Source organism: Amblyomma mixtum, chromosome 2, assembly GCF_055824585.1.
Source record: "Amblyomma mixtum isolate Tamu chromosome 2, ASM5582458v1, whole genome shotgun sequence".
NCBI lineage: Eukaryota > Metazoa > Arthropoda > Arachnida > Ixodida > Ixodidae > Amblyomma > Amblyomma mixtum.
The window spans coordinates 86,305,481-86,332,023 of record NC_143013.1 but is presented as its reverse complement, the minus strand read 5'-3'; the positions used below and the strand labels follow the sequence as shown (position 1 = coordinate 86,332,023).

General features: G+C 48.8%; 1 protein-coding gene across 1 annotated transcript in view; it reads left to right on the top strand.

Moving 5' to 3' along the window:
* The window catches only part of LOC149360010 (rho GTPase-activating protein 18-like), a 235,751-nt gene that overhangs the window by 191,986 nt on the left and 17,222 nt on the right, over positions 1-26,543 (top strand). The window contains exons 8-9 of the mRNA XM_089572127.1: positions 23,633-23,798; positions 25,201-25,298. Of these exons, the coding sequence (XP_089428253.1) occupies positions 23,633-23,798; positions 25,201-25,298 (264 nt within the window). The remainder of the gene's footprint in view (positions 1-23,632; positions 23,799-25,200; positions 25,299-26,543) is intronic.

Below are 26,543 nucleotides of genomic sequence, written 5' to 3'. Positions count from 1 at the left end.
ACAGAGGCAGATGTCGTTTTGATGTGCTGGTACAAACCCTATCGAATCATATGCTGTGACCTATATTCGCAAGCACGTATCGACGTTCCTAGGTTTTCTTGCTGAAATCAATTTGCATAAGTTCAAAGAAAAGGCGCTTTATCCCCAATTTAACTTTACAGACGTTGAACACTAAACATAGCTGTCCATCCGCGAAAAAAAATCTCGTCGCCAAGCACGCAGGTACATAAAAAAAGAAACATGGTCACCATGGTTCTTTTCGGGCTGATTTCCTTATTAACATAAACAGCACTAGCGTCTAGAAGTCAACTTGGTCGTGCATAAGAAAATCTGCTCGTGGTGTGACGTCATATAGGTCGAATGGCTGCATGAATCATCCTTTCATTCATCTTTTGTTTTCTTTGCTTCTATAGCTAGTTGTAGACGGATCTGTTTATAAAGGTTTTTATCCCGTAACCCTTATGCCTTGAATACACGTTTTCTACTACTACTACAAGGCTCCACAAAGCACCGCCGCAGTGGCTCAGTGGTTATGGCACTCGGCTGCAGACCCGAAAGACGCGGGCTTGATCCCGGCCGTGGCGGTCGAATTTCGATGGAGGCAAAATGCTATAAGCCCGCGTACTGTGCGATCATAATCATCATCATGAGCCTGACTACGCCCACTGCAGGGCAAAGGCCTCTCCCATGTCTCTCCAATTAACCCTCTCCTTTGCCAGTTGCGGCCACCGTATCCCCGCAAAACTTCTTAATCTCATCCGCCCACCTAACTTTAAAGTGCAGGTTAAAGAACCCCAGGTGATCGAAATTTCCGGAGCCCTTCACTACGGCGTCCCTCATAGCCTAGGCGAGTCGCTTTGGGACGTGAAACCCCCATAAACCAGAAACCGCACCGCCGCGGTGGCTCATTGGTTATGGTGCTCGGCTGCTGACCCGAAAGACGCCGGTTCGATCCGGGCCGCGGCGGTCGAATTCCGATGTAGGCGAAATTCTAGAGGCCTGTGTATTGTGTGATGTCAGTGCACGATTAAGAACCCCAGGTGGTCGAAATTTCCGAAGTCCTTCACTACGGCGTCTCTCATAGCCTAAGTTGCTTTAGGACGTTAAACCCCATAAACCAAACCAAACCACAAGGCTTTACCGTGACCGTCTCGTGGCTCGAATTCGTAAAACAAGCATTGGAACTGGTACGTTGCTGGGACCTTGGATATATAGGTCTCTCTTAAGGCCTACACTATCTGGCAATGTTCTCTATACATTGCTGTAATCAACCGCAATAAACTTCCATAAAAGGGATCGAAACGGGGGGTGAGCACAGCGGGAAAAAAACTCGTTCTTCGGTGAAATTTTCGCTGTGCGGTCCAGACGAGGACGCGCTGCGGTTCGCAGGAACCACGCCCATGCAGGAAACGCGCCAGCTAATCTGGGCGCCGGGCAAAAAGAGAATTAGTGCGCGTCTATCGGTCTGCAGGCCGCCGACGGTGCGGCCACCCAGTGGGACGGATTTCGGAATCGCGCTCGGCGGACCAAGCGCTGGTTGCCTGCGCCGCAAATTCACCTTTCCATTTCGCAACGTGAGCAGAAACTGGGCTTTTCTTATATCCCCCCCCCCCCTCCCTCCTCCCCCGTGACCAAAACTCCTAAGCGCAGCTAAGATCGAGCGAGCGCCCCCCGAAATACTCTCTCGGCGGAAATGAAAACTGGAATTTTTTAAGCGCCCGGAAGTGAAACTACAAACTCGGAAACGCTGGGGTTGAAGGCTGCCGGGGCTAAGCTTAGTACGCACAGCGCGGAGCTCTCTGGATCTGGAGGAGGCTGCTTCGTGGTCAGCTGGCCTCATTGAAACACTCGAATGCGCCGATAATAAGGAAGGCAGTCTGGTTTCCTCATAGCTGTCTGGAACCTGCGCGTCTTGTCGTCCGCAATAGCAGGGTGGGTGTAGGTGTTTGTCCCCGTCAGATCAGTGGTAACCCAGTAGCGCCGATCACGTGTTATTAAGGTAATAAATGAAATAGGATCCCAGAGACTGTGACGTTCGAGCGCAACGAAACCCGACCAGTACACTGCTGTCTTCAAACCGACCGTCTGAAACCCCACCTTTACCCATTAGAGTCCCCACACTTGTCCAAGACGTGAGCATACCAGTATGTAATATTCTGATGACTTCTTTTAAAGACATGATTGCTCCCTGGGAAGTGCATCCATCTGAATACGACACATCTTTTCGTGAGTTTGGCAACCTTGGGTCGCCAATTGGCATAAAACAGCGCTTCATGTCCCTACGAGAAAAGTATCAGTGCACGGAGTTTTACACTGATGCCTCCAAGACTCCTTTAGTTTCATGTGCAGTTTACAGCTGAACAATACTACAATGAAAGAAAGATATGGTAATTCAACATTGGAATGGTTTGAATCCCACAGTTGTTTCCGACATATGTTTGCTCAGTTGCTTCCGACAAAGCCAAACTTTACATGCTCCTAGTTTTTTTTAAAGGAACCATCAGAAGGTTGCTAATATCAGGACAAGTCATATGTAGAGCAGTGCTACTAGTTATGTTGCCAGGCGGACGCCAGCATACTATCGCTTGCTTTACATTTGCTTTCTGTGTCTTGGTTATGGTTTGACTTGTGATCGCACAGATTTGTGGATAAAATGACGATGATGATGGCGTCCTCAGGCTTAATGGCACATGCCCACCACGGCGGAGGATTGGCCAGGGTGCATATACACCGATTACTGGGCCTTCTTATTCTTCATAATCAGTTAGCAAGCCATCTTTAGAGCATTGCCGCTGACGGAACACGTAGCGCTTGAACTGTTGAGATTATCGTATCGAAAATGTCACTTCCAGATTCGTTCTATAAAAATTAAAATAAAAAAGCATAGAAAGAGCTGCTGTTATTGCCTTAATTCCTCGAAAGTCCGAGCGCCAAAGAATGTCTAAACATGAATGTCTCCACGAGCTCAATGGTAAGCCACGTCGTTGGATGACGTCTTTCTGTACGCCCCAGGCCGTTCGGGCTGAATATGACCTCGTTGAAGCGAGCCCCTTATCACGCCGTATCAAATTGCACAGAATGGCTGGTTAATCAGGTCATCTCCTTTGCGAGAACGCCTGGCCTTCCGTTCATACGCTGCGCACGACAATACTTCTTCCCAGGGTAGCCACGCAGGCCCGAGTGCGGCCTCGACATTGAACTACTCGCTTTCATTCAGAGCTAGAGGGCGGCTGGCGAGGCCTGTACGCAGTGCCCTGACGCAGGGAACTCAACAAAGCGTGTATATATGGGGTATATAAAGAATGTCGTGGTATTATGGCTGCCTCCACTCCGGCTCTTGCGAAGACCGAATCCACGTAGCGCAACGTGTCTCGAGGCCTAATTTCCAAGATTCGAGACGAGCGGGAGGAAAGTAAGAAGCAGGGCGGCCTACCTGTACCAGGAGGACAAAAAGGGACGACCGGTCTTCTCCGCTGAGTACGGGAACCGGCGTGCCTTCGAAACGAGCACGCCCGCAGAACGTATCGCGCCGTAGGCAGAACCGGCGCACTTTCGTCGCACACAGTTGCGTATAACCGGCAGGGGGATGAGGAACAGTGATCCGGACGGATGAAGAGCAGTGTCCACCGCGGGATGAAGACGACGGCGACGACTTGGGGTGACGACGCGAGAGGCGCGTCGTTGACTGATTGCGAGAAGGAGGCGTCCGTTCGTCCCGGCGCTGCCTGAGGTCCAGCGGGCTGCGGCGTCGGCTGAGATTCGGCCGGTCCCAAGGGCGGCGTGCTTTCTTCAGCCGTTCCCCCCCTTGCCCGCGTGGCCCCGTTTGGCCCAGTTTGGGGGCGACGCGAGAGTTTTTTCCCCCTTGGGCACCCACCGGGATGGGGAAAAAAATAGAAAGAGCGAGCTAAAGCGGTGCAGAAACAAAGCGTCTGGCGCGTGACTCCTGCGCCGGATTCCGTGTACCCGCTCTTGCCTTCGTCCCCTCCGCTGCACCCTCCCTTCCACCATCCTCCGCTTTCTCCGCTCTCTTCCCAGGAAAACCGCCGCTTGACGCCGCCGATCCAGCCGTCCGGGGTGTCTGTCGTCCGCGTATACCGTGTTACTCTGGGGTTTTTCCTCTCAGCGACTTTGACTACCGGGGTCTGGTGTGGACCGTGGTCCAGGACACATCTGTCCTTTAGGGCTGTTCTGAGAGACTCCATTGCCCTGCCACGTATAGGGCATCCACTTCTACCACTTGCCTCTTCTGGGTGCGCGCGTTACGAAAAAGGAGGCCCAGTTTCGTCTTCCAAGAGATAGTAGTCGGCGGCGCCCGTTTGCTCTGGCTGTTGGCTCCGATGAGCGAGCGTTCGCTGGCCCCCGTGTAACGCTGTACTTACTCCTCAGGAAAGTCGTCCTCTTCGTCGGCGGCGCCCCAGCGGGCACTAGCTGCCGCCAGTGCACGCTGGAGATAGCGCACGTGCATGCTGCTTGGACGACCACACGGCTGGCTTGGTGGCAGTGCTTCCCCTCCAGGCAGTCCCTACGGGAAATTTTATAACGGCGCTATCGGAGCGGAGTTCCCTGGCCTTTCAAGTCGGCCCACGTGCCCTCTTTTGTATACGCGGCGAGTGTGCGTGCCGTGGACCGTTGCAGAGGTTGTCACCCTGCCGTGGACGCGGTCGCGCAAAGCCTCGCACATGCGCTTACCGGGCTTCGGTTACGTGGTTTGTGTAGTCCTTCTTGTGCGGAGCGCACGTAGACTGGGAGCGAAGCGATACTGCGGCGCATCGCATAGACGTCGTCACTATTATGTAGGATTATTCAATATAGTTAACGGCTGCGCCGTTAAGTTGTTTATGTCGATGGAAATTGACCTCTATTTCGAAAAAGCTTCGGGCTTCGTGAGACTGTCAGCACACCGTAGGCCAGTAGACTTTCAGTTTGCCTGGGTGTTCAGATTCGATGCGAAATTTAGTCACCCGGCACTGACTTCGTGGCGCTATGCGACTTACATGACGGCTCAACTAGCAGGTACGTAGCCGGGGGAGGGGGCCTCCTGAGTAACTTACTGTATTTGGGGAGAGGGGGCCCTCCATATAAAGTAAGTTACCCGGGTACCCTTTGAAAAGATATCCTAGCGAAGTTCCTGGGTTGGGCTGAAATTTTATGGGGTTTGGTGGATGTCTGATGGAAAGAAAAATGATAGATGTAACACTGAGAGACAAGAAGAGGGTAGAGTGGGTGAGAACAAACGCGGCTTAATGACATCGTAGTCGAAATCAAGACGAAGAATTAAGCTTGCGCACGGCATGTAATGCTAAGGCAAGATAGCCGATGATCCTTGAGGGTAACGGGCTGGATTACAAGAGAAGGCAAGCTTAGCAAAGGGCGGAAGAAAGTTAGGTGGGCAAATGAGATTAGGACGGGAATAGGATGGCCGCAGCTGGCACAGGACATGGTTGAATGAAGAGGTATGGGCGAGGCATTTGCCCTGCAGTGGGCGTAGTTAGGCTGATGGTGATGATCACTGAACCGTGCCATAGAACGTATCCTTCCTTCGTCCTTTGTCGCTTCCGCGCATTTATAGCATCGCGCCGTAAATAATTAACTAGCCCAACAAGTGTTATTGAAGAGCATTCCCGTAGCCGCGTCACTGGAAAAAATAAAAGCTGGAAATCTTTTCGCGAGCATTGTTCTGACCTGAGTTGCCGTTTCGCCTGTTACGAGATTGGGCTCTTTTATTCGCTAGTTGGTTCTCGACCTTATAGTTTATCTCGATGACGATTACAGAAGTCGCCGTCAAAACACATTCAGTGGAGACTATAACAGGTTTCTTTTCTTGGCTTTCCGTGTGACAGGTGGCCTTTTCCTGTTTATTTTCCTCCTTCCCACATCGTCCCCATTGGAAAGCTGGGGGGCACGTGGGGCCCTCCCCTGAAAAACGGTTGTCGCTTTCAGGGGCTTTCCGTTTGTAAGGAGCGGCTGAAAATAGCGCGACTTTAGCGGGGATCGCAACAGGTGGAAACGCCTAAGCGCTACGACCAGCCCACGCCAGGTCAGCCAAACACACTCTAAGAAAGCATTCCACTTCACCGTAAACCCCTCTCTCTTCTTCCTACCCCTTATTACCCTCTTACTGTCACTCTTATTTTTTTTCAACGCCTCGAACAGCTTGGTGATTAGAACGATTTTCGACTAACTGCCAAGACTGTTACGGTTAGAACTCAACGACTGTACACCTAGCCACCGCGTTTCGAGGAACCGTACAACGTATTCAAACTAAGCGGCGCTGTTTGCAGGCTGTGCGACACGGCAGAGCGCGCGAAAGGTATTTGCCCGAATTCGCTACTGGCAGGGCTCGAGAGTGCGCGGAAGTCCTCGATGGCATTGCTCGCGTCCGTACAGGGCTCTCCAAGCGCTCGCCCTGCGCGCTCTCGTACCGGCCCGAGAGCGGAACAGTGAGAAAGAGGAGGAGGAGAGTAAGGACGCGGCGCTCGTTTGGATACCACCGGAAAGGAGCGACCAGGAAGTGCTCCTCCTGGTCTAGGGCCCTTTTTCTTTCCGCACTTGGCGCTCATGCCCGAATCGGCAGCGATCTGGCGGTTAATCTGTTACGTCAGAGCACGAAAGTTACTGGTTGTTTCCGGTATATAAAGAGGAGGTGACGTGGCGGTGGAAACTGAACAGGAAGCGTTTCGAAGTGCCGGTAGTAAGGAGAGGGAGTTGATACAGCGCGTAGACGCGTTCAGCTAGTGGGTTTCACTCGCTGCGACCTATTAAACCCTTTGTTCGTGCTCGGGATTTTCGAAGGCAAAGCTTGCCGGGAAGTTGTAAAAGAAGTGAGATGACATTGATCGCGAGATTTTATTCATTGGTGGACATTTAACTGAACGTTTATCAATCAAGACGTCTGCAGGCTACGCAATAGTCATTCCACTTAATCCCTACTAGCTTCCGCAGTGACTCAGCGGTTATGCATGGTGTCCGGCTGCTCACCCGAAAGACGCGGGTTCGATCCCGGCCGCGGCGGTCGCATTTCAATGAAAGCGAAATTCTAGAGACCTTTGTACTGTGCGATGTCAGTGCACGTTAAAGAACCCCATGGGGTCGAAATTTCCGGAGCCGTCCACTACGGCGTCCCTCATAGCCTGAGTAGCTTTGGGACGTTAAACCCCATAAACCATGCACCTCAATCCATAAACGTAATCTCTACTGCCTCTTACTTATTAATTTCTTAATCCCATGCCTTAAAGGTGTGCTCAGCAGTCAGTGTAGTGTCTGCGAGCAGTTTATCGGGCATGTGCTTTTGAAGAACAAAAAAAAAATTCACGGGATATAGCTACATCTCGCCGAAAAACTCATGTGATAACATTTGGGACAAAGCACCATGCCTAATTACCAAGGCGTCGCTCAATTCAGGCCAGAGTTGATTCCCTTAAATGAGCCGTTCTATGGACTTCAGTCCATAGAATTTCCTTATGAGCCATTCCGTTTTGAATCACTGTATTTGTCGTTCGTTCTGTCATTCGGAATATATGGTTGTTAGAGGCTGGAAAGAATACGCCATGACGCTCTTTAAACGGGAGACCACCGTTTCTGCTGGCAAAATGGCATTTACTGAAAGGTTCTAGTTGCCAAGACACAGCGGCAGTTGTTTCCTTATAGACGGACGGTACACGAACGACAATGCTTCCTTTACGACATTGCTATCCCGCGGCTGTCGGCTCGGCATGGTGTAACGGCACCGTACCAACTTACGGCTATGAAGCGGGCTCAGTTATTGTCCCAGTAGATGCATTTTCCTTCAGGGAAATGAAAGAAAGAATGCGCGCATGGAGTTCGAATATCCGCGCTCTGTGCCTCTTTCTTCAGTCCCTTGTCTCACTGCGTTTCCTCTTCCACATTATGTGTTGCCATGATCGTTACTGTAATCTTTAAGGTAACGAAATTGTTCACGTTACAATTTGCGCAGCACATTATACAACCCTGAGTGTTTCATAGCGTTGCAAAATTTGTGACGTTTTGCTGCGTTTTGTGAACTTTCACCCTAGTTGCATACTAAAGGAAAAAGGTGATTAAAAGGCCAGGTTGGATTGGCATAAAAGAGTATGAGACACACGTAACGAAAAGGCAGGATTCCACACAACCCTTATCGGCTATGGTGCTAGAGCGTCCGGGGTTTATCCTCCAAGAAATAAGGCCCTGTTAGGACATCCTGGCGTGAAATTTCAGGTATTATTACTTATGTCACACCTGATACACTAATGTGATGCGCCCTTTGCATCTCATGGTCGCCAATTTTTAGCTCTATTATTTTTCTCTCATTCATCTAAGAGTGCTTCCAGGACCCTGATTTCGAAACTATGTAGTCGTTGCTTGTGGTTACTCTCGATGGTTATTGCACCTTTGAGCGTGCAGCATCAGTTGAAGCGCTGCTAATCGGGCACAGATGACCTATTATGCTCTGACGTATCGGTGTCGTGTGTTAGCGCTCTTTTAGGTAGCAGGTGCGCTTTAATAACACGTCATCACCGCATCAGGTCAGCCGTAACCTACTTCGTATGTAGCGCCGGTCACTTGCTATCAAGCTAATAAATGAAATAGGATCTCAGAGACCGTCACATTCAAGCGCAACACAATGAACAGCCACGGACAGGGTTTACAAATTTTGAATGGCTAGAAATGAGTAAGGATGGAGCCTCTCTCTACTCGTGGTGGCGTTTTCAAGTTTGCTAGAAACGAGCTTTTTCGTGTTCACGTGTAGGTTTGGCTGAGTGGTGAGCCTCCATCCATGGTCATATATATATTTCTAACTACTATTTCATCTCACTCGCTTATCTGGCTTACACTGCATTTACAGTTCTTACGAGACCTTTGTGTTTTGAGGCTGTGAGAAGTGATAAAGCTAAACTTGTAACATTTTGACTCTACTTGGAGGAAGCAGTAATCTTTTTACTGTGCAGTTTACATATGCATCAGGGCCAGGCGTCTTGTATCATCGGGACAAAAGTGACAGACTCCCTCTCTAAGTTCTGTCCGATGCCACTGTGCGTAGTGGCGCCACTTCACAAGGACTTCTGATGTCGAAACGGGCCCACAGCGCCTGTCTCGACGCCAAAGTGTTTTGTTAGGCGGCACCCCCCCCCCCCCCCCCCCCACACACACACACACACCCAGAGTGGCACGGGCCGGAACTTGAAGGGAGTGTTCGTTACTTTTGTCCACAATGGTAGATACGAATAATGCGCATTTGTTGATTTTAGAACGCACGCTCAGTGTACTAGTAAGTCCGCTTTCAGAGATTCAGAAACGGATGAAAATCATCATGCATATTGCACAAATGAATTTCAATCTGGAGAGAAAGATAGAAATTGCAATCTAATCAGCTCTCTTTCACGCATGGATGAGCAATTTTTCGTCGATCTCTTGCTCATGGAACCTGGAAATGCTCGCAGTGAACATTTGGTTGGCGGAATGAAAGGCTAGTTATAAGCAATGCATACTTTAATTCGTTCATACCCAAGACGGCGAGTGATTGGAATCACCTGCCCACCTTGGTTGCCGATATTTCTGACACCTGTTTATTTAAAAATGCCGCGGAAAACTATGTATTTGACTAGGCTGTTTTGTTACCTAATCTGATATGTATTTTGTCCAAGCTTACGTTTTTTTCTTTCTTTGCTGTATTACATTACATTTTGCATTTACTTTTTCTTTTCATTTTGCTGCATTGTCTTTACTTTTTTATCCACTCCCTTCTGTAACGCCCCACTGGGGCCCTGAAGGTATTGTGCTAAATAAATAAATAAATAAAGCTCGCGAAAATCTCCCGTGACTGATCGATCGGCAGTTGGTTGGTATTAGCCAAACTCCGTCGCCAGGTCGCATGTGAACTTTCGGTGAGCGCGTGGCTTGGTGCACTTTTCACTGAAGTCGCGTGTGAGCGGTGACTGCGCCTCTTTCACCTCCTTGCAATTATTCACCACACAAAAAGAACACGAAGTGATTCACTCACTCACTTACTCCTAGTGTCGGCGGGACGTGCAGCAGTTCTGGAAGGGTCTTGACACGATGCACTGTGGAGGACTCTGCGCAGACACTAATGAACAGAGCAAGCTCTTTTTTTTTTTCGGTTGTCATATTTTTCATCCGCGTCGCCCCAAAACATGAAGATGGCTCATCCGCCGAGGCCTGGATATATCCGGAAAGGCGGAGAGTTTAGCTTTTATGCTTCGGAATTTAGAACGCGTCATCTCTGGTTAACTCTCCGCCGCCTATGCACTACGTTTGCATAGCGGCTATATAAAGGGCAGGTGTCCAGCAAAGGCTTCTGGCAAGATGACCGTCGGCGTGTAAGAGCGGTCAGTGCGCAATCACGTCGAGGCATTCTGTTCCGCAGCTCGAAATAGCCTGATAGGACGGCCGAAAAGAAGAGAACCAGGAACTCTCTTCAGCCTAATGCACTCCCCCGTTGGAGGCTGCATTATCGGATGCTCCGAACTCTTATTGGCAGCTGCACCGTCTTTCCTGGCATGCTCTAACTCGTCTAGGACGTACAGACACTACATTTAGAAGGGTATTCTAGCGTCCCTGCTATCTGAAGACATTTAGCACTTCGTAACGACGTCAAAATGCCTTTCTGCTGTAATGAATGCCATGACTGGCTACTTTAGTTGTTCGCTGGGCAGCAAACTTTTCAGTTGCGAAGCGCGAACGGCATTATCCAAATTCCTTCGCCGAAGTCAACGCCGCTTCGGCATTATGAATTAAGGAAGACTGCAGTGAGATCACTGGTTACGGTAACCCAATACGCAGGCCCTGGCAGACGTTGTTAACTCCTGCTCCGTACCAAACCGAAATCTGCGGGATAGACGACTGAATTAAAGGTGAACGCCTTTTCTCACCACGTCTACAGCGTTGAGGTTCATTGAAAGGGGGGCAGAAAAGATTTACAGCGTACCTGTCCGGTCATCAGGAGAGCTAGTTTTGCGTTTGCACTGGCATCGGTGTTGGCACGGGGCATCGAGGGAGACGGGAATACAAGGAAGTTCATGCGTACGGCTCAGAGCACGTGTCGTCGATGCTCTCCGTTTCAAAAGGTGCCTGACGCCTAGCAGATCGCCATAATTACATCCTTATAAGATGCCTCATCGCATATCTATATCGTCGGTCGGATATCGAGACTAATTAGTCGGTGCGTTCGGGGTGAAGAAAACAAGTCAAAACTGAAGAGTAAGAAGGTTAAAAGAGATGAGGTTCTCCTACCGGGCGCCTTGGCCAGACTCCGTTTATGTGTGTGTGGTTGGGGCTGCGGTGGTGGTCAGAGCGCGGAGAGGAGTGGCCGGCGCGCTTATATAGAAAGCCGGCGAAATCGTGGAAAGGGTGACCCCGTTGGTGGCCGCTGTCCGATATGTCGCCAGCGCGGCCGGCCGCTCCTCGCCGCCGCCGATGGGGACGCTTGGGCGCACCACTGGCACACTTGCACGCTTGGACTGCGCGTAATTCGTGCGACGCCGCCACGCGCCCGCCTGCGCGCCTGGTTCGGGTGGCCGGCCCGCGACATTGGCCGGCGACGCTTCTTCTTCCGCTGGACTCTCTCTGATGGAGACGCGCGCTTAGCACGTGTCTGCAGTGGCGCCCGCGAACAGTCGCGCTGGGCGTCCCTTGAATGCCCTAGGCTGTGTGCCGCTGGCTTTGAGACTGAGCTGAGCTCTGTAGCGGAGGTGGTGGCGGTGAAAAACTAATACTCAAAGAGAGTTTGAGGTCAGAAAACCCCTTTGCATGGTCGAAACCCTTAGTCCGGGACACCGCACGACGAGGCCCCGTCTCGCGCCCGCTTTACTGGAGCACTTTGGGACTCCAGTGTGGAGCAGTTGAGGAGGGCAGTCTCCAATGCCTCTCGGTCGGGGCGGGGGTGGGGGAAGGTGAGGATTCTGAGTACACGCCCACACCATGTGAAAGATGTCGCAGATCTCTCCACAGTGCGGGCAGCGCCCATCTGTGTTCGGATCGAAGTGTTTTGCTATGGCAGGACAGAGAAGAGTTCCTGTCTGCAGGCGCCGCAGAGTTCGCTCCTCCGCCTTGCTCAGCCCCTTGGCAGGTGCCGGGTAGAGGCGGTGGCTGTCGCAGTAATGAATTAGGATTTCGCGGAACCGCAGAAGCGGTTTAGGAACTTCTGAGCCCGGAGAGCTAGGATGAGGAGCCCGGTGTGTGAGCGCTCGGGCGGCCGCATCAGCGGCCTCATTGCCTCGTAGACCCTGGTGGCCAGGAGCCCAGATCACTTTTGTACGAGTTGGATCGGCGGGAGCGCGTCTTAGAATTTGGGAGGCAAAAGGAAAATCATCATCATCATCAGCAATCACCGTCTTTTTAAAACGCCCACGCACTCACATCCATCCACATCTTCGTCATCACTTTCCCAGCCCAAAGATAATCCGTCCAGGCTCCCTCCGCTATAGATACGGGCCTGTGAACATTATATATAGCGGAGGGAGCCTGGACGGATTATCTTTGGGCTGGGAAAGTGATGACGAAGATGTGGATGGATGTGAGTGCGTGGGCGTTTTAAAAAGACGGTGATTGCTGCTGCTGATGATGATTTGTTAAGGCACGAGGGCATCTGGGGCCAAATAGCGCCGTGGCACAAGATTTCTCTTCTTCTCAAGGAGGGGTGAAAGACCCATTTCCCAAGAATTTCACCCTAATTAAGCCGAGCACCAGGTCAGGGGAAAACTTGTATCCACTGTATCGCCGGTGGGTACCCGGCGGCACTGGGGATCGAACTCTGCTCCTTCCGCATGCGAGGTGATTGCTCAGATCACTAGGCCACTGCTGCGGTATGACAGTGATTGCGATATCAGGGAGGTTTTTCGTGGGTTTAATGTGTTCCTACGTTTCTGTCGGCTTGGTACGTTGTAACCGACGTTTTAACCTTCTGGCCACTGACGTTTTTGTCCAACAGGGCCCTACACTAGAGGGACATGTGGACCAGGAACTTGCTGTTCCAAGAGAATGCATCATCTGTGGTCATATGATCCGGATGGTCTTTGAAGTGTCCACTCTGAAGATTGGGAGAGGGTTGCATTACAATTATCTCTGTCACTTCTCTACCAGAGGGGCTCGAGGAATCTGCGAATTAATTTTTTAGTGATCATTATATTGATAAATGCAAAAAGTATTCTTCTTTTTTCTTCGGTAAAATAAATTTTTCGACAACGTCTTCAATGAAATTCGATGACGTTCAAGCTATAGAAGATCTCGAAGTGTGCCTGTTACCTAAAGCGCGCGCTTTCAGAAAATGGGAGAGAGTTAAAAAGTGGATAACGAAAGGAGAAACTCCCATGTTAACTGCATCCTAACTGTCCGCTGCTGACGTGCTCATTGTGGCTGTCCGCTTTACTTAAAAGGTGTCCGCTTTACTGAAAATTGACTGACCCTGTTCGGTCTGACACTTTGCTTTTTTGCACTGTTCGGAAACCTTGCTAGAAAGCACATGAGGGATCAAATATATGTAGACAAAACTCAGGCAAAGGCGACAAGAGGAACGCTAGACTTCCGTCGAACATGCGCAGACCAGGCGAGCGCTAGGCCACTTTAATTCCTTTATTCGCAGCGTTAATCAGTTGCTGATTGATGGTTGCGCGGTCGTCTAGAAACGTAAATGTTTCATTAGTGACTGTCAAACTTGACGAATGTGTCAGCCATGCACTTTGTGATTGGATGTGTTCCTGCTCATGCTTAGTTTCGTGTTTATCGAACACATGGTGTGAATGACGGGACCGTCCCCACACTCATGACTGCCAGCCTTAGCGCTTGTCTCTGTCGGCCAGCCCGTCTGTTGTGTTCCTTCGCGCTATATTTTTTTTACTTCTTGAACGTTCACCAATTCCCCAACTTTCGGCTTTGCTTAGTCTCCGGGACTTTCTTTGGCCAAGTTTTCACAGCTTAAAGGACAAAAACGCTAATTACCAGTAACAGACATGTATGAGTGCCACCATAGCATGCTTGCCTGCTTCAACGACACCCCACGCCCCAACCCTCAGGCCCCTCCATCCCCCCCCCCCAAAAAAAAAAAATAAAAATAAAAAATAAACGAAGAAACACAAAATAAAGGGACAAATACAAGAAGGTAAATCACGAGGCAGAACGCACTCCTATACTCGTAGCGTAGATAAAATTGCGAAGCCGACTTAAAAGGTGCAGAGTGAGATTAGGATGGGGAATAAGATTGGTTGGAAGAGAAAGACAGAATTTCGGAGCTTTGATAATTTAGCCCTCTGTTCTGCATCTGTCACTCGATCATATCAGAGTTGACCCTTACGCAACCCACTCATGTCCTACTCTGCTTCGCTGCCCCCTTCGGAAAAGGAAGTCGGAATCGCACAACTTTCCGTCTAGAGCAGCGTCACGTCTCCTCCCACGCATTTCAGGTTTTCTGTACAATCCATTTAGCGGTTCCGGTAAACTCCTCTAGCGTTTTACGACGCGAGCAAGAATGAAACGAGCCTTTAAGGGGTCTGAGCAATATTGTTCTCACTACTTTTCCGGGAAACAGCGGCTTCCGCGCGTTCCCGCCCGCTTGCGTGCCGGGCAACGGCTCCAATACAAAAGTCGCGCCGAGTACTCGTCGTCGTAGCCGCCGCCACCATTGCTGCCTACCGTCACGCGCCTCTAGTAGTGCGGTTTCGCGTGCGGGACGCTTCCTCTCAGGTAGTTTCCACGGTCTATACCGGTGTGCGTCCGCGGAGCCACCCCCCCCCCCCTCCTTCTACCCCCCCCCCCCCCCCCCCCCCACACACACACATACGCACACCGCTTTCTTTCTCATATGCATTCCTAACGATGCCGTTACCGTTTCTTCTCGTTTCGGTTTTTACTTTCCACTAACCGTTCGTCTACTTGTGAATGGACTTTCGCTTTGAACCTCTTTCCTTTCCCGGTCGCCTTAGGCGAGCAACATTTTCGGCACTTTCTTTTTTTTCACCGCCTCGTCGCGTGCGGTCTACAATTGTGGCTGGGGGTAGCGCTTCGTAGTGCGTATGCGCGATTGTGAGGCTGGGCTAATTCCTCCCTACGGTGACTCGAGCTGGAACAAGAGAGCAGAAAAGAAAAAGAAACGGGGGGAAACCGCAGCAGATAGTGAGAGAGAGAAAGAAAGAAAAAGCGAAACCACGCTCGTTTGAAAGTACAACGTCTCTCCTGTGTCGTGGGGCTTCGCGACCGGTATGCGGGCAGTCGCGTACGAGGACAAAACGCGTAAGCGCCCGCGCACCACGCAGACCGCTCGCTGGCTTGCTGTGCCGTGAGGTGGCAATTTGTTTGCGAGAACCGCGTGTGTGTGAAGAAACAGGAAGGGGGAAAACGGGAGGAGCAAGGAAGGTTAAGGAGGGGGTACGAAGCGCCGATTGCTTTGACGGCGGCTAGGCATTTTTGGAATTTTTTCGCTCGTACAAGTGAGACTGGTGAGGCGGAGGATGAGACGCATCCAAGCGCCAGAAGAAACTAAAAGACACAGAGAGCAAGAAAGAAGGATAGAAGGAAAGAAACAAAGGGAGAGAAAAAAGATGAGGAAGAAATTTGATGCCTAGCGCTGTGCCTCAATGCGTGTCTGCATGCTTCTGACTGTGCCTGTGGAATGTTCTTGCGCGGATGACTATGAGAAAGAGCGTGAGATCGGCGTTACCGTGCTCCTGCAGTTTGACTTGGCGTGCAGCTATTAGTAGCATGCAGTTGGGGCGATGTATGCGGGAAATTGCGTGTTAAAAAAAACGTGGTCTGTATTTTTCTCTTGAACGGGTTATGAACTGCCCGTAATGCGGTGGAACATACCAGGTGTCCAAGTTAAATGTAACCAAGCTTTTAAAAAACACGGGGTGTCCTAGCCGTCTGAAACCAAATGAGGGTTGTTTAGAGTCGCGTGACCTAGTCTGCAGTATTTTTTTTTCGTTCTTCAAGGTTGACCAATTAGTTGATCTTAATTAACTAACTCTTGAATTATTGACTTGAGGAACAAAGTGTCAATGGAAAAGTTTTAGATCGATTTGAGAAACAGCTTACTGAGACATTTGCAGCAAAGGAATATTAACGTAAAGTAGTTTTTTTACCGGCCTTTAACCATAACCCACAAAATAAAAGAAAGCTTCCCTATGACAACTGCGCCACTTCAACGTCCCAATACGCGCCTTAAAGAATTAAATCCGTTTTTTCTGAAGTCCTCTCCTCCATGAGACCTTGGGGGCACGTTGGGGCAGAGAAGTGAGCGAGCAGCTGGTCACGTGACAACTTTCTTTTAAGGCCAATAAATGAAGCTACGTAAATTGTAGCTTGACGGAAACAGCACTACTAGCGGTTTTTCGAGGTGATCTAAAACTTTTGCATTGACACTTTCTTCCTGAAGTCAATAATTAAAAAGTTAGCGAATTAAACTTAACTAATTAATTAACTTTGAAGAGCGAAAGATTACTCAAGGCTAGGCCACGCGACTATGAACAACCCTGTGTTGGTTTCACTGGACTAGGACACTTCGCCTTTTTTAAAAGTTTGGTTACATTTAGCTGGGACACCCGGTATATGACACGACCCGGCGTCTTTTTACTTTCCGCTCGTACAAATTTATTGGCGTTGGTTCGACAAATGCCTGCTCAGCACTTGGAAACATGGACGCAATATTAAAAAAAAAGTCATAGTGCTGTCTAATTTGAATAACGCTAAAGACGCGGGTTCGATCCCTGCCGCGGCGGTCGCATTTCGATGAAGGCGAAATGTTGGACGCCCGCGCGCTGTGCGATGTCAGTGCGTGTTAAAGATCCCCAGGTGGCCGAAATTTCGGCAGCCCTCCACTACGGCGTCTCTCATAGCCTTAGTCGCTTTGGGACGTTAAACCCCATAAACCAAACCAAACCAAAATAATGATTTAGTGTAGTGCAGTGCGATGTCCGGAAGTGTAGTGTCATTAGTGTAGTGAAATGCTGTTTGGTGTAGCGTCGTGCCGTATAGCTTACGGTTGCATGGTGTAGACAACTCTATTGTAGCACCTGCAGTCTTGCTTGCAGTACAGGTAGCGTACAGTGCCAAAATCGCATACTTTACCCACTAAGGCCATCACTGGAGCGCGAGACTCCACGCAAGTGAGTATGTCGCTCTGACTCTGTTTGCGCACAGTCATCAAGCCAGCATGAACCTGGGCCGCTGTAAACATGGTGGAATATCGCGCTAGCGAAGATTCCAAGAATGAAAAGGAATTTGTGTAAATGAGGGACCTCAGTTCAATCGCGTCCTCGCATTCGCCAAACGCTGTCCACAAACGCGCGCTAGCTAGTATGTGGCACAAGGAGTGCTTATAGTCTGGCTCATTTGAAGGGGGGTCTTAAGTGATTAAAGCACAGATGGAGAGGGAAATAATAATAATAATACTTTATTGCGCCAAATATTAAAAAAAATGTACAGAAATCCGGCCTGCCAAAGCCTCATAGGGCTTGAGTGGCAGAGCCCGACAGGCAGCGGAACCGCGCAGACATACACACAGGCAAAAAAAGCACATTCAAAATAACGGACATCAAGTTAGTATGGTGGTGAAAACAAAATAGACAGAAGACTCATGTTACATGTAAAAAAAAAAAAAACCTCATCGGAAGAGGAAGAAAAACCAAAATGGCATGACAATAACTCAGATCAATGCAATAAATGCAGCAGTAACCAATGAAATCACAGGATTTACTTGACAGGTGTTAAAGCACATGCGTATGACGTCGTAAGCCCACTAATTAATGTATCGCAGCATCTTTTTTTAATTTATATTTAGTTTTTGCCCGGCGAACACTTGGAGGTGACCTGTTAAAGTGAAAGGGAACGTAATAATCTCTTTCTCGCCTTCGAAATCTTGTAGACCGTCGGGGAATACAGAAAGGTTCCTTCGGTCGAAGAGACCGTGTGGGAACATACGGAATCTTATAGTCACTAGACCAAAAATGTTTCAGGACGATCGTCTCCATCAAAAGGCGATCAAAATCGGGTAGAAAAAATACCTTAAAGAGATCAGAATTGGAGGGAAGGTCTAAATCATAGCCAATATTTTTTTTAGCAAAGATCGTAGGGGAGAATTAATCCTGCACTTCCAGCGAACAGCACAGTGACCATAAATCGTTATGTCATAGCGCAGTACGTTATAACCAATAAAGAAGGAAGGAGAGAAAGCGGCTGCTGGTTTGTTTTGCACAGCGTTTTATTCTAAGGGGAGGAATGGTTTTTAAAGGTGGTTGTTTGCTCATTTTTTGGCACAGACTTGAAACAAGCGATCCCCGCGCTCTGCCAGTGTTCTCGTTGTTGTTGTTTAGCCTTGGACCTGAGTGGCCAGCTCCGGACTGACTCGTGGTGTTAGGGTACGGGCTGACCTTTTTGTTCCAGCCTTTGTGTAGTGCTGCCGACGTTTTAATTTTCTACGTCTCGGATTTCAGAAAACACGTCACTAATTCTTGCTAAAAATCCTGATATTTTCGAAACGATAGAGAAGGAATGCTTCGACCACCGCTGGCAAAGAGAATAAAAAAGGTAAGTAGAAAACCAGCGGAAAAGACGCGTTCACAAGGAGGAGAACTACACAGGACAACGCTGCAAATACAACTGAAGATTCTTTTCCCAAATAAACGTTTTATCAATCCAATCTTGGTGAATCGCCAACATCACAACAAGGCGCACATGCACGAGAGCAACCACAAAAGTTAACAAAACAACAAAATTGATTAAGCGACCGAAGAAAGCATGTGGCAATGTATGTCCCATTCATGAAACTTTACTCTTTTGCCGTGAACCTAACAGTGAACCTAACGTTTTGCCGCGGCAAAACGCAAATAGAACGAGAAATCTTAGAAGCCTTCAAAATCAAGCAGTTAGGAACTGAATGCGTCAGCGACAGCTCTGTTAGGTTCACGGCAAAAGAGTACAGTTTCATGAGTGGCACATAGTTTGCCACATGCTTTCTTCGGTCGCTTAATCAATTTCCTGTTTGTTGTTTTGTTAACGTTTGTGGTTGCTCTCGCGCATGTGCGCCCTGTTCTGATGTTGGCGATCCACCAAGTAAAGAATTTTCAGTTGTGTTTCCAGCGTTGTCCTGTGTACTTCTCCTCCTTGTGAACACGTCCTTTCCGCGGGGTTTCTACATACCATGCACCAACTGGCCCAACAAGATACGCTTCTTCAAGAATAAAAAAGGGTTGCTTACTATGGATTCATGCGGTCCCTGCATTCTAGCGCGGGCGATCTCTGATCCCTTGTGAATACTAGTGGGGGGTCTGAGATCCCCTGCAACTCCCCTTGTTGCTAGAGAGATTTAGCATACCGGAGGCATACTACCGGAGACATATACCAGGTTTACGTACGACAGTTGCGCACGCACAGTCCTTACCCGGCCAACGCGCATGCGCAGTTCGCTTACGTAAAACCGGTACTCTTCACTGGTACGCGGAAAACACATTTCCCTCAAATAGTTTATGAATTGAAACGCGTGCGAGCGGAACGTGCACACCGGAATTCGAAACTTTTAACGACGATAGATGGCGCTGCACGCGGGCGAACTCAAATGTGATGGTATCCATCCGGATGTCGATGCAGGCACTTCCCGAGGCCCTAGGGTTTAAAAATAACAATGGTCATGTAAATAAATCTGCAGTGGAAGTTAGCAAAAAGCGATTGATTGGTGGCTTAAAAGCAGAGATGTGGCATAAGGTTAGAAGTGTAGGAAACCGTAGGTAAAGATGATGGCGAATCTTAATGAGAATAGACAACACATTAAAAAAATAAATAAAGAAAAGCGGAGCATGGTGGCAATTGCCACCACCCAGTTTCAAAGGGGGCGCTCCTATCCATCCATCCATTCATCCTAAACCAACCTGCCGCATTCAGTACCGGCGCAATCCGTGCTGATGGATGGTCCGTCACAGGCGGCTCTGTCGCAACAGCTCCCCCGCAGCCGCTTACTGGTGCCGCTGCCTCCTTGCGACAGGGCTTTGCGTCTGTCCAGCCGCCGGCTGTAATGTCTCTCGGTTCGCCGCTGAATTGTTCCGCCGTTTTCTTTACGAATCATTTTTTTTTCTTCGTTTAAAAGAAACGCTCTGAACCGTGAGCGTGGCACCTCGGTCACGTTTCCGACGTTTCGACAAATGGTAGCGGGCAAGGTCGTCGTTTCGACAGGTGCAGACGTGTCTCAATCAAGACCTTAATTGAGATGCGTCTTGATCTCGAAATGTGGGGCTGCTTGCCGGCGCCGCTGCGACAAATGCGGCACTGGAGAACGACAGAAATTTGGTGTACATCGCTGCTAATTCGTGGCTTTGGAGGTGTGTATGACGATGTTTTTGTATATTTGTGTTTTAGAGGACGGGGTTGACTCTGTGGGGTAGCAAAAAAAGTAAGATATTTTAGCGAAAATGTTTCCGGTGAAGATCAAGCGCCAAAAAACATTCGCTTCAGTGTGACAGCAAAATGTAGCGTATATATATGGCGCGCAGCAAGGCATCCACGTTGTACGAGAAAGATGATGAAGGCTCTGCTTGAACGAACGCTCTTCAAGGAGAAGAACGGTGCACCTTTTTCGATCGTTGCATCATGAAATCTGCTAACCGAGGCAATTTATTTTTGGGCTGCAACTTGCGGCAACCAAGACTGATTCTTCAAACGACGAGACGTAATTTTGTTTATCGCTTTGCAAATCAAACACGCGTTGATTGCTCAACGTGCGTACAGGTTAAGGCACTATACAATGCTTCTTATTTTCGCAGTGTTCAACATTTTCCGCTTATATCGTTTTCCTAAACGCGTTCCTTGCACACCGCGGCACCGAAAAGGGGTGCTCCGTCGTATGTCGCTCGGGTGCACCTCTTTGCTTATTAAAGTAGGTTGGTTTATGGGGTTTAACGTCCCAAAGCGACTAAGGCTATGAGAGACGCTGTAGTGGAGGGCTCCGGAAATTTCGACCACCTGGGGTTCTTTAACGTGCACTGACATCGCACAGTACACGGGCCTCGAATTTCTCCTCCAAAGAAATTCAGCCGCCACGACCGGGATCGAACCCGCGTCTTTCGGGCCAGCAGCCGAGCACCATAGCCACTGAGCCACCGCGGCGGCGCTTATTAAAGTAATCGCACTATGTGTGATGATTAGCGTGCCCGCATTCATAAGAACTCAAAATTGCAATAAAAAAAAAACGAAAGTCATTCGTTGACTCATTATATCGGGCACGAGACATTGTCGTGTAGGCTATAGAACTGGGGGAGGTATCCGGCAACCCATTTAAGTTATTTGTTCACTGCTTGCTTCGGTTGTTGTGCTAACTACGTATATTTATTTGATATCTTGATTAATGAGTTGATTGATTGAAAATTTTCCATTCGAGCAATGTTTACTTTCATTCCTTGTATCCTATTTGGTTCATTCATTGATTTACTGATTATTCCAAGTAGCAATGTGTCCTTTCATTCCTTGTATCCTGATTGGTTCATTCATTGATTTTTTTTTTAAATTCGACCACAGCACTTCCTTACATTTTTATTTAGTAATACTGCAGGCCAATACTTTGGTCCAAGCAGGAGGGGCATATCACAAACAAGAAAGCACAGAAAAGCGTATACAATGCAACATGAAATGAACATAATGCACAAAAAGAAGCACAAATGAGAACGTCAACATCGCTAACTTGCACAAAAATGATTTTGCAATGCAGCCATGAAATCGTTTGACTGAAATACACTAATGGGAAGTGAATTCTAATCGTTTACCGTTCGAGGGAAAAAACTTTACTCATAAGCGTTTGTTTTCGCGAAGATCGGTGCAAGGAAATACTCATGACTGTGTCGTGTTCTCCTCGTAGAAGGCCGACATACGGAAGCTGGTAGCGTCATATTATTTTTTTCAGAAAGAGTGTTATGTAGTAGTACAAGACGATTAATTTTTCTGCGTATTTCAAGTGTCTGTATTCTATTTTGTAACATTATTGAGGACGGCGAATCCTTCCTGGCATATTTTCCGTATATAAATCTCACTGCTTTTCTCTGTACTCGCTCAAGTTCTTTTGTGTCTTTCATGGTATGCGGGTCCCAGAGTCCGGAAGCATATTCTAACTTCGATCTCACTATTGCATTGTAGGCTATATAACATTTTAGTCCTTACAGGCGCGTTTTTAAGCTTTCTCTTTATGAACCACAATTTTTTAGCGCTGCTGAGCAAACATCCGAGATATGAGTTGACTGGTTGATGTCGAAAGGAAAAGGAACTCAGACCAGAGGTTGTTGTTAAAATGTGGCACGTTTTGGCTTGCGGGATCCATGTTGGCTTCCAGGTGTTTCATGTTCCATGGTTGGCTTCCCATGTCCAACTTTCTCGGACTGAAACTTTGAAAATTGGTTAATTATAAGATACTGTTATGAAAATATTGAAGGTCCATTCTTCTGATATGTAGCAAAATCTTTCTTTTAAAGTGTTTCCATCGATCACATCGAACAGTTAAAGGGGCCCAGAAACACAATTTTAGTTAACTGTTTTGCCTGTTGATTGCATACAGTGCGTTATAATGGTGCCATTAGCGTCGGTAATACCGCGTATATTCCGTTTTTTAATATTTTAATGTCCTCCCAAAAACAACTTCGTGGCTCTGATGGTGTCGCCACACAGTGGCGGGTTTTTTAGGAGCGGATATGACATCACCTGGCGCGAGCTTGATGATCGGACAAAAAATAAATATACTTCAAACTGCGTGAATAAATAGAGACACATTTTGTTACCTGTCTGCGTTTTATATTAGATCAACAAAAACAACTTGTTTGTCTTAGATAAAAGCCCTGCAAAGCAAGTAAAATAAAAATACACCACCAGGGGCGCTCTGACATGGAAACGACGCTGCTAGTCTCAGCAAGAACGAGTTACAGAGAGCAGGCAACCATGGAGTGCAAACTTCCGCGACATGCTCTGGCTGGCTGTTCCGATTGGCTGCGCCAGGTGCCGTCATTGGGAGAGCGAAATTGGAGTGGGAAGCTCCGCCAAAATCGAGTTGAGGGCAGCGTTTTGTTTGCTTGTATTTTGAAATTTCTTCACTGAATAACTCCCGTTCCTGTGCATCGATTCCTGTAATTCTTTTTAAGTCAGCATCTGTGTGACATAAACAACCCACCTGAAGTATAGCCGGTATCGCCGCAAGCAGTGTTTCGCAGCCCCTTTAAGACTCCCGTAAAAAAACAATGGGGAACGCTTGTCACAGTAGCAAAAACGTTAATAGAAAAAAAATACAAGACTGCCATTGGATGATATGCGGATATATTGATTGTTATGGTCAAATCTTGCATTGTATGAAAAAATTGCGTTCATACAAAGTTTCCAGCTGAAAAATGCTTTTGTCCAGAATGGGCGGGTACGAGGTTGTTGCTGAAATGTTGGACGTTTCGAAAGCCGAAATGTCAAACATTTCAGCAACAACCTCTGGTCGGCGTTCCTTTTCCTTTCGACATGAACCTACTCCCCGACCAGACGAGATGTCAAAACTGTTATGTATTGACTATAGTTGAGGTGCGCTGAACGCGAGTTCGCTTGTGCGTGCGAGATGCTCGCGGGCTCCGCGCTCCTGTCTCACTATACCTGACCTCCGCCTGTTGTTCTTCTTTCTTCGCAGCTGGTGACCCTGTCCGAGCAGCCGGCGGGCGTGACGGTGCCTGGCCACCTGTCGCCGGCAGACTGGCGCAAGGTTCGCAGCCTGGCGCTCATCGAGCTCACGGCGCTCTTCGACCGACTGGGCATCACCTACGCACGCCGAAAGAACACCCGCCGGAGGGCAAAAGGTTGGCCGTGCATCTTTCTCGGCTTGGCTAGGCACTGACTCTTCAAAAGCCGCACTGAATTCGCTAAATGTTTGTCCGGGCAAGGCTCCGCCTTCGATTTGAGTACAGTCGATACCACTCAAGAACTAAGCGGCTTTTCCCCGTCAAAGGAACCCCCTTCAAGCTAATAGCGTCGGTCGACTCTCATGAGCCTGGTAACGTGACGTTGCAGGGAGTGGCAGATTAAATGGTATAGCCCCCTCCCTCCATGGCTGGGGACAGTCCCCTCCTTGCATTGTCACGCTAGCAAGTTCATGAGAGCCGACGCTATTGGCTGGAACGGGGGGCCTTTGACGGGGAAAAACCGCTTCGATCTTGAATTACATCCGATTATATAGTTGCAGCACTCGGGATCTGAATGTAGTTGCATGCTTCGGCGGAGATGGCAACACTGTAGAGCAATACGTTCGTTGTTATACCTTGTTTTGGAATTTGGACTTTAGGGGGTCTCAGGACCACGATCCTCCGCATTTATTCTTCCTTTTCTCTCATGGAAGTAGCTATGTGATGCTTTTTCCGCCTTTTTCTGTACAAAGTGTGCTCACGTTCCTTTTTCCTTTCCCTTTGTATTTTCCCTGCGCATATTTTCCTGCGTTCTGCGCGGTGTTTCAGCTGGCAGTTTATATCCCTTCTCCTCCCATCTTGCTTTCCTTTTTGCTTTGTCTGTTTGCTAATTATAATAGTAGTAATATTTATCTGCAAATCGTATACAATCGTATGCAATAATAACGATAATAAGTCGAACCTCGTTATAACGAATAATGGATATAATGAGGGAATGACGATTCCCCTTGGAAGCTCACTCCAAGCGGGCTGTAGGCCTAACGAAATAATCGCGGGACCCCTTCAGCTTCGTTATAACGAGGTTCAACTCTTTGTATTTGCGACCTCCTATAGTCGGATACAACCTAAGTCTGCAGTGAAGCTCCGCCCACATTCAGCCTCCGCGCACAGAATTCCTCCACGACGAATAATTAGTCCGCTGCTTAAACGTTTCTTGTTCCCTAAACAAGAAGCTTATCACAAGAAAAAGACTATGAGCTCTATACTTTTTATACGTGGATTGTCTGATATAGTCAAACATTAAAAAGCTGGTTTCGTTTACAGTTGCGATTGGCCAGCGGAGTAATACAAGACGCCGCGGACCGCGGCCCAGTGTTAGCAACTGGTGTTTTTTTAAGTTGTATCCTACTATAGTCTCGATTTCCTCGCGTTTAAGGGGGCGCCACTGGACACGTCCGGACCTTTGGCACGTGGCTAAGTATGCCTCTTGAGGTTCATGGCCAGATGCTACGGGTAACGTCGAATCTTTCCTTTTCGGCCTGGATTAGAAGGCAAGCGCGTTTCTCCTTACACCATGCAGAGAGCCTGCTGTACGGAGTGACGCTGACGACCCTCCTGGAGCAGGACAACCTGCGGCACGTCCAGGCCGAACAGAAGGTGCCCCTCGTCATCCGGGAGGTGAGGATTCTTTCCCGTAGATCCTCTTCCATGCGACCAATAGCTTGTCTTTGCGAATGTCGTCAATCTGCGCATCGGCCGTTACTGAGGTCCAGAGGCGGTGCTTTTGGTTGTCGACCAAGCTTAGCTATAGGTAATGAAGCAATGCGTCGACTTTTGGAAATGACTCGAAAGAGCGAAATATTTTGTTCTCTCGCATCATTGATGGTGTCTTCAAGGACGAAACGTCTGTGCGCACCACATTTAAGAAGAGAGAGAGAGAAAAAACTCTATTGTACGAGGAATTCGGGGCACGCCCCAGGGTCCCCGCACGACCCCACTGCACTCAAGTGTTTATGTTCCTAAGGTCCATAACACTGGCAGCCCGGCCGGTGGCGATGGTCTGCACGGCCGGGTCCTCCGAGCGCAGCAGGGTCTCCCAGTCCTCCCAGGTCTTGAGGTTCTCTAGGTCCCGCGGGGGAGGGTCCGCCGGGCAGAGGGAAAGGATGTGGAGGGAAGAGGCGAAGGGTTCTGGGCATAGGGCGCATGTCGGATTGGGGAAGGAGGGATGATAGTGGGCTAGGGTAACGGGTGAGGGGAGAGATTGTGTCTGTAGTCTGCGCCAGAGTGTTGCTTGTTTGTTATCTAGAGAGGGGTGCGGCGGGGGACAGAGCTGGCGTGAGGCTCTGTAGGCCTGCGTCAGCTCGCTGAATGAGCGCATGCGCTCCTTCGTGAATCCCCGATCCGAGGCCACCTGAGCCCGGTTTAAAGAACCTCGGGCTAAAAGGTTGGCGGCCTCGTTTCCGGGATTCCCGGAGGGCGCGGGCACCCATATCAGCTCCACTTGGCGGGGTGGGGGTGCATCGGGCGAGTCCAGTATGCCAAAAGCAGGGACATGTTGTCGGCCTCGAGCAAAATTTAGAATCGCAGTTTTAGAGTCACTTAAAATACCGGGCTTCCACGCACATTTAAGAAAAGGACAAAACATAGCTGCGTAGACTCTTGTTGGCGCACAGACTTGAAAAAGGAAATGTCGTACTACATACGGTCCAGAAAACCGACATGATCCAGTAACAAATTTTTGGAGAAAAAAAACAAACAAACTATCCCTCCAGTACCATCAACATTCAATGGGTTTGTAATTCTTGTGTTATGGTGTCGGGATAATGTCTGCTATAGTCAGGATTGCGGGCAATGCCTAGTGCGCAGTTCTTTCTTTTCGGACTAGTCCTACGTGGAAAGTGCCGTGCTGTCTTGCAGAGTGTG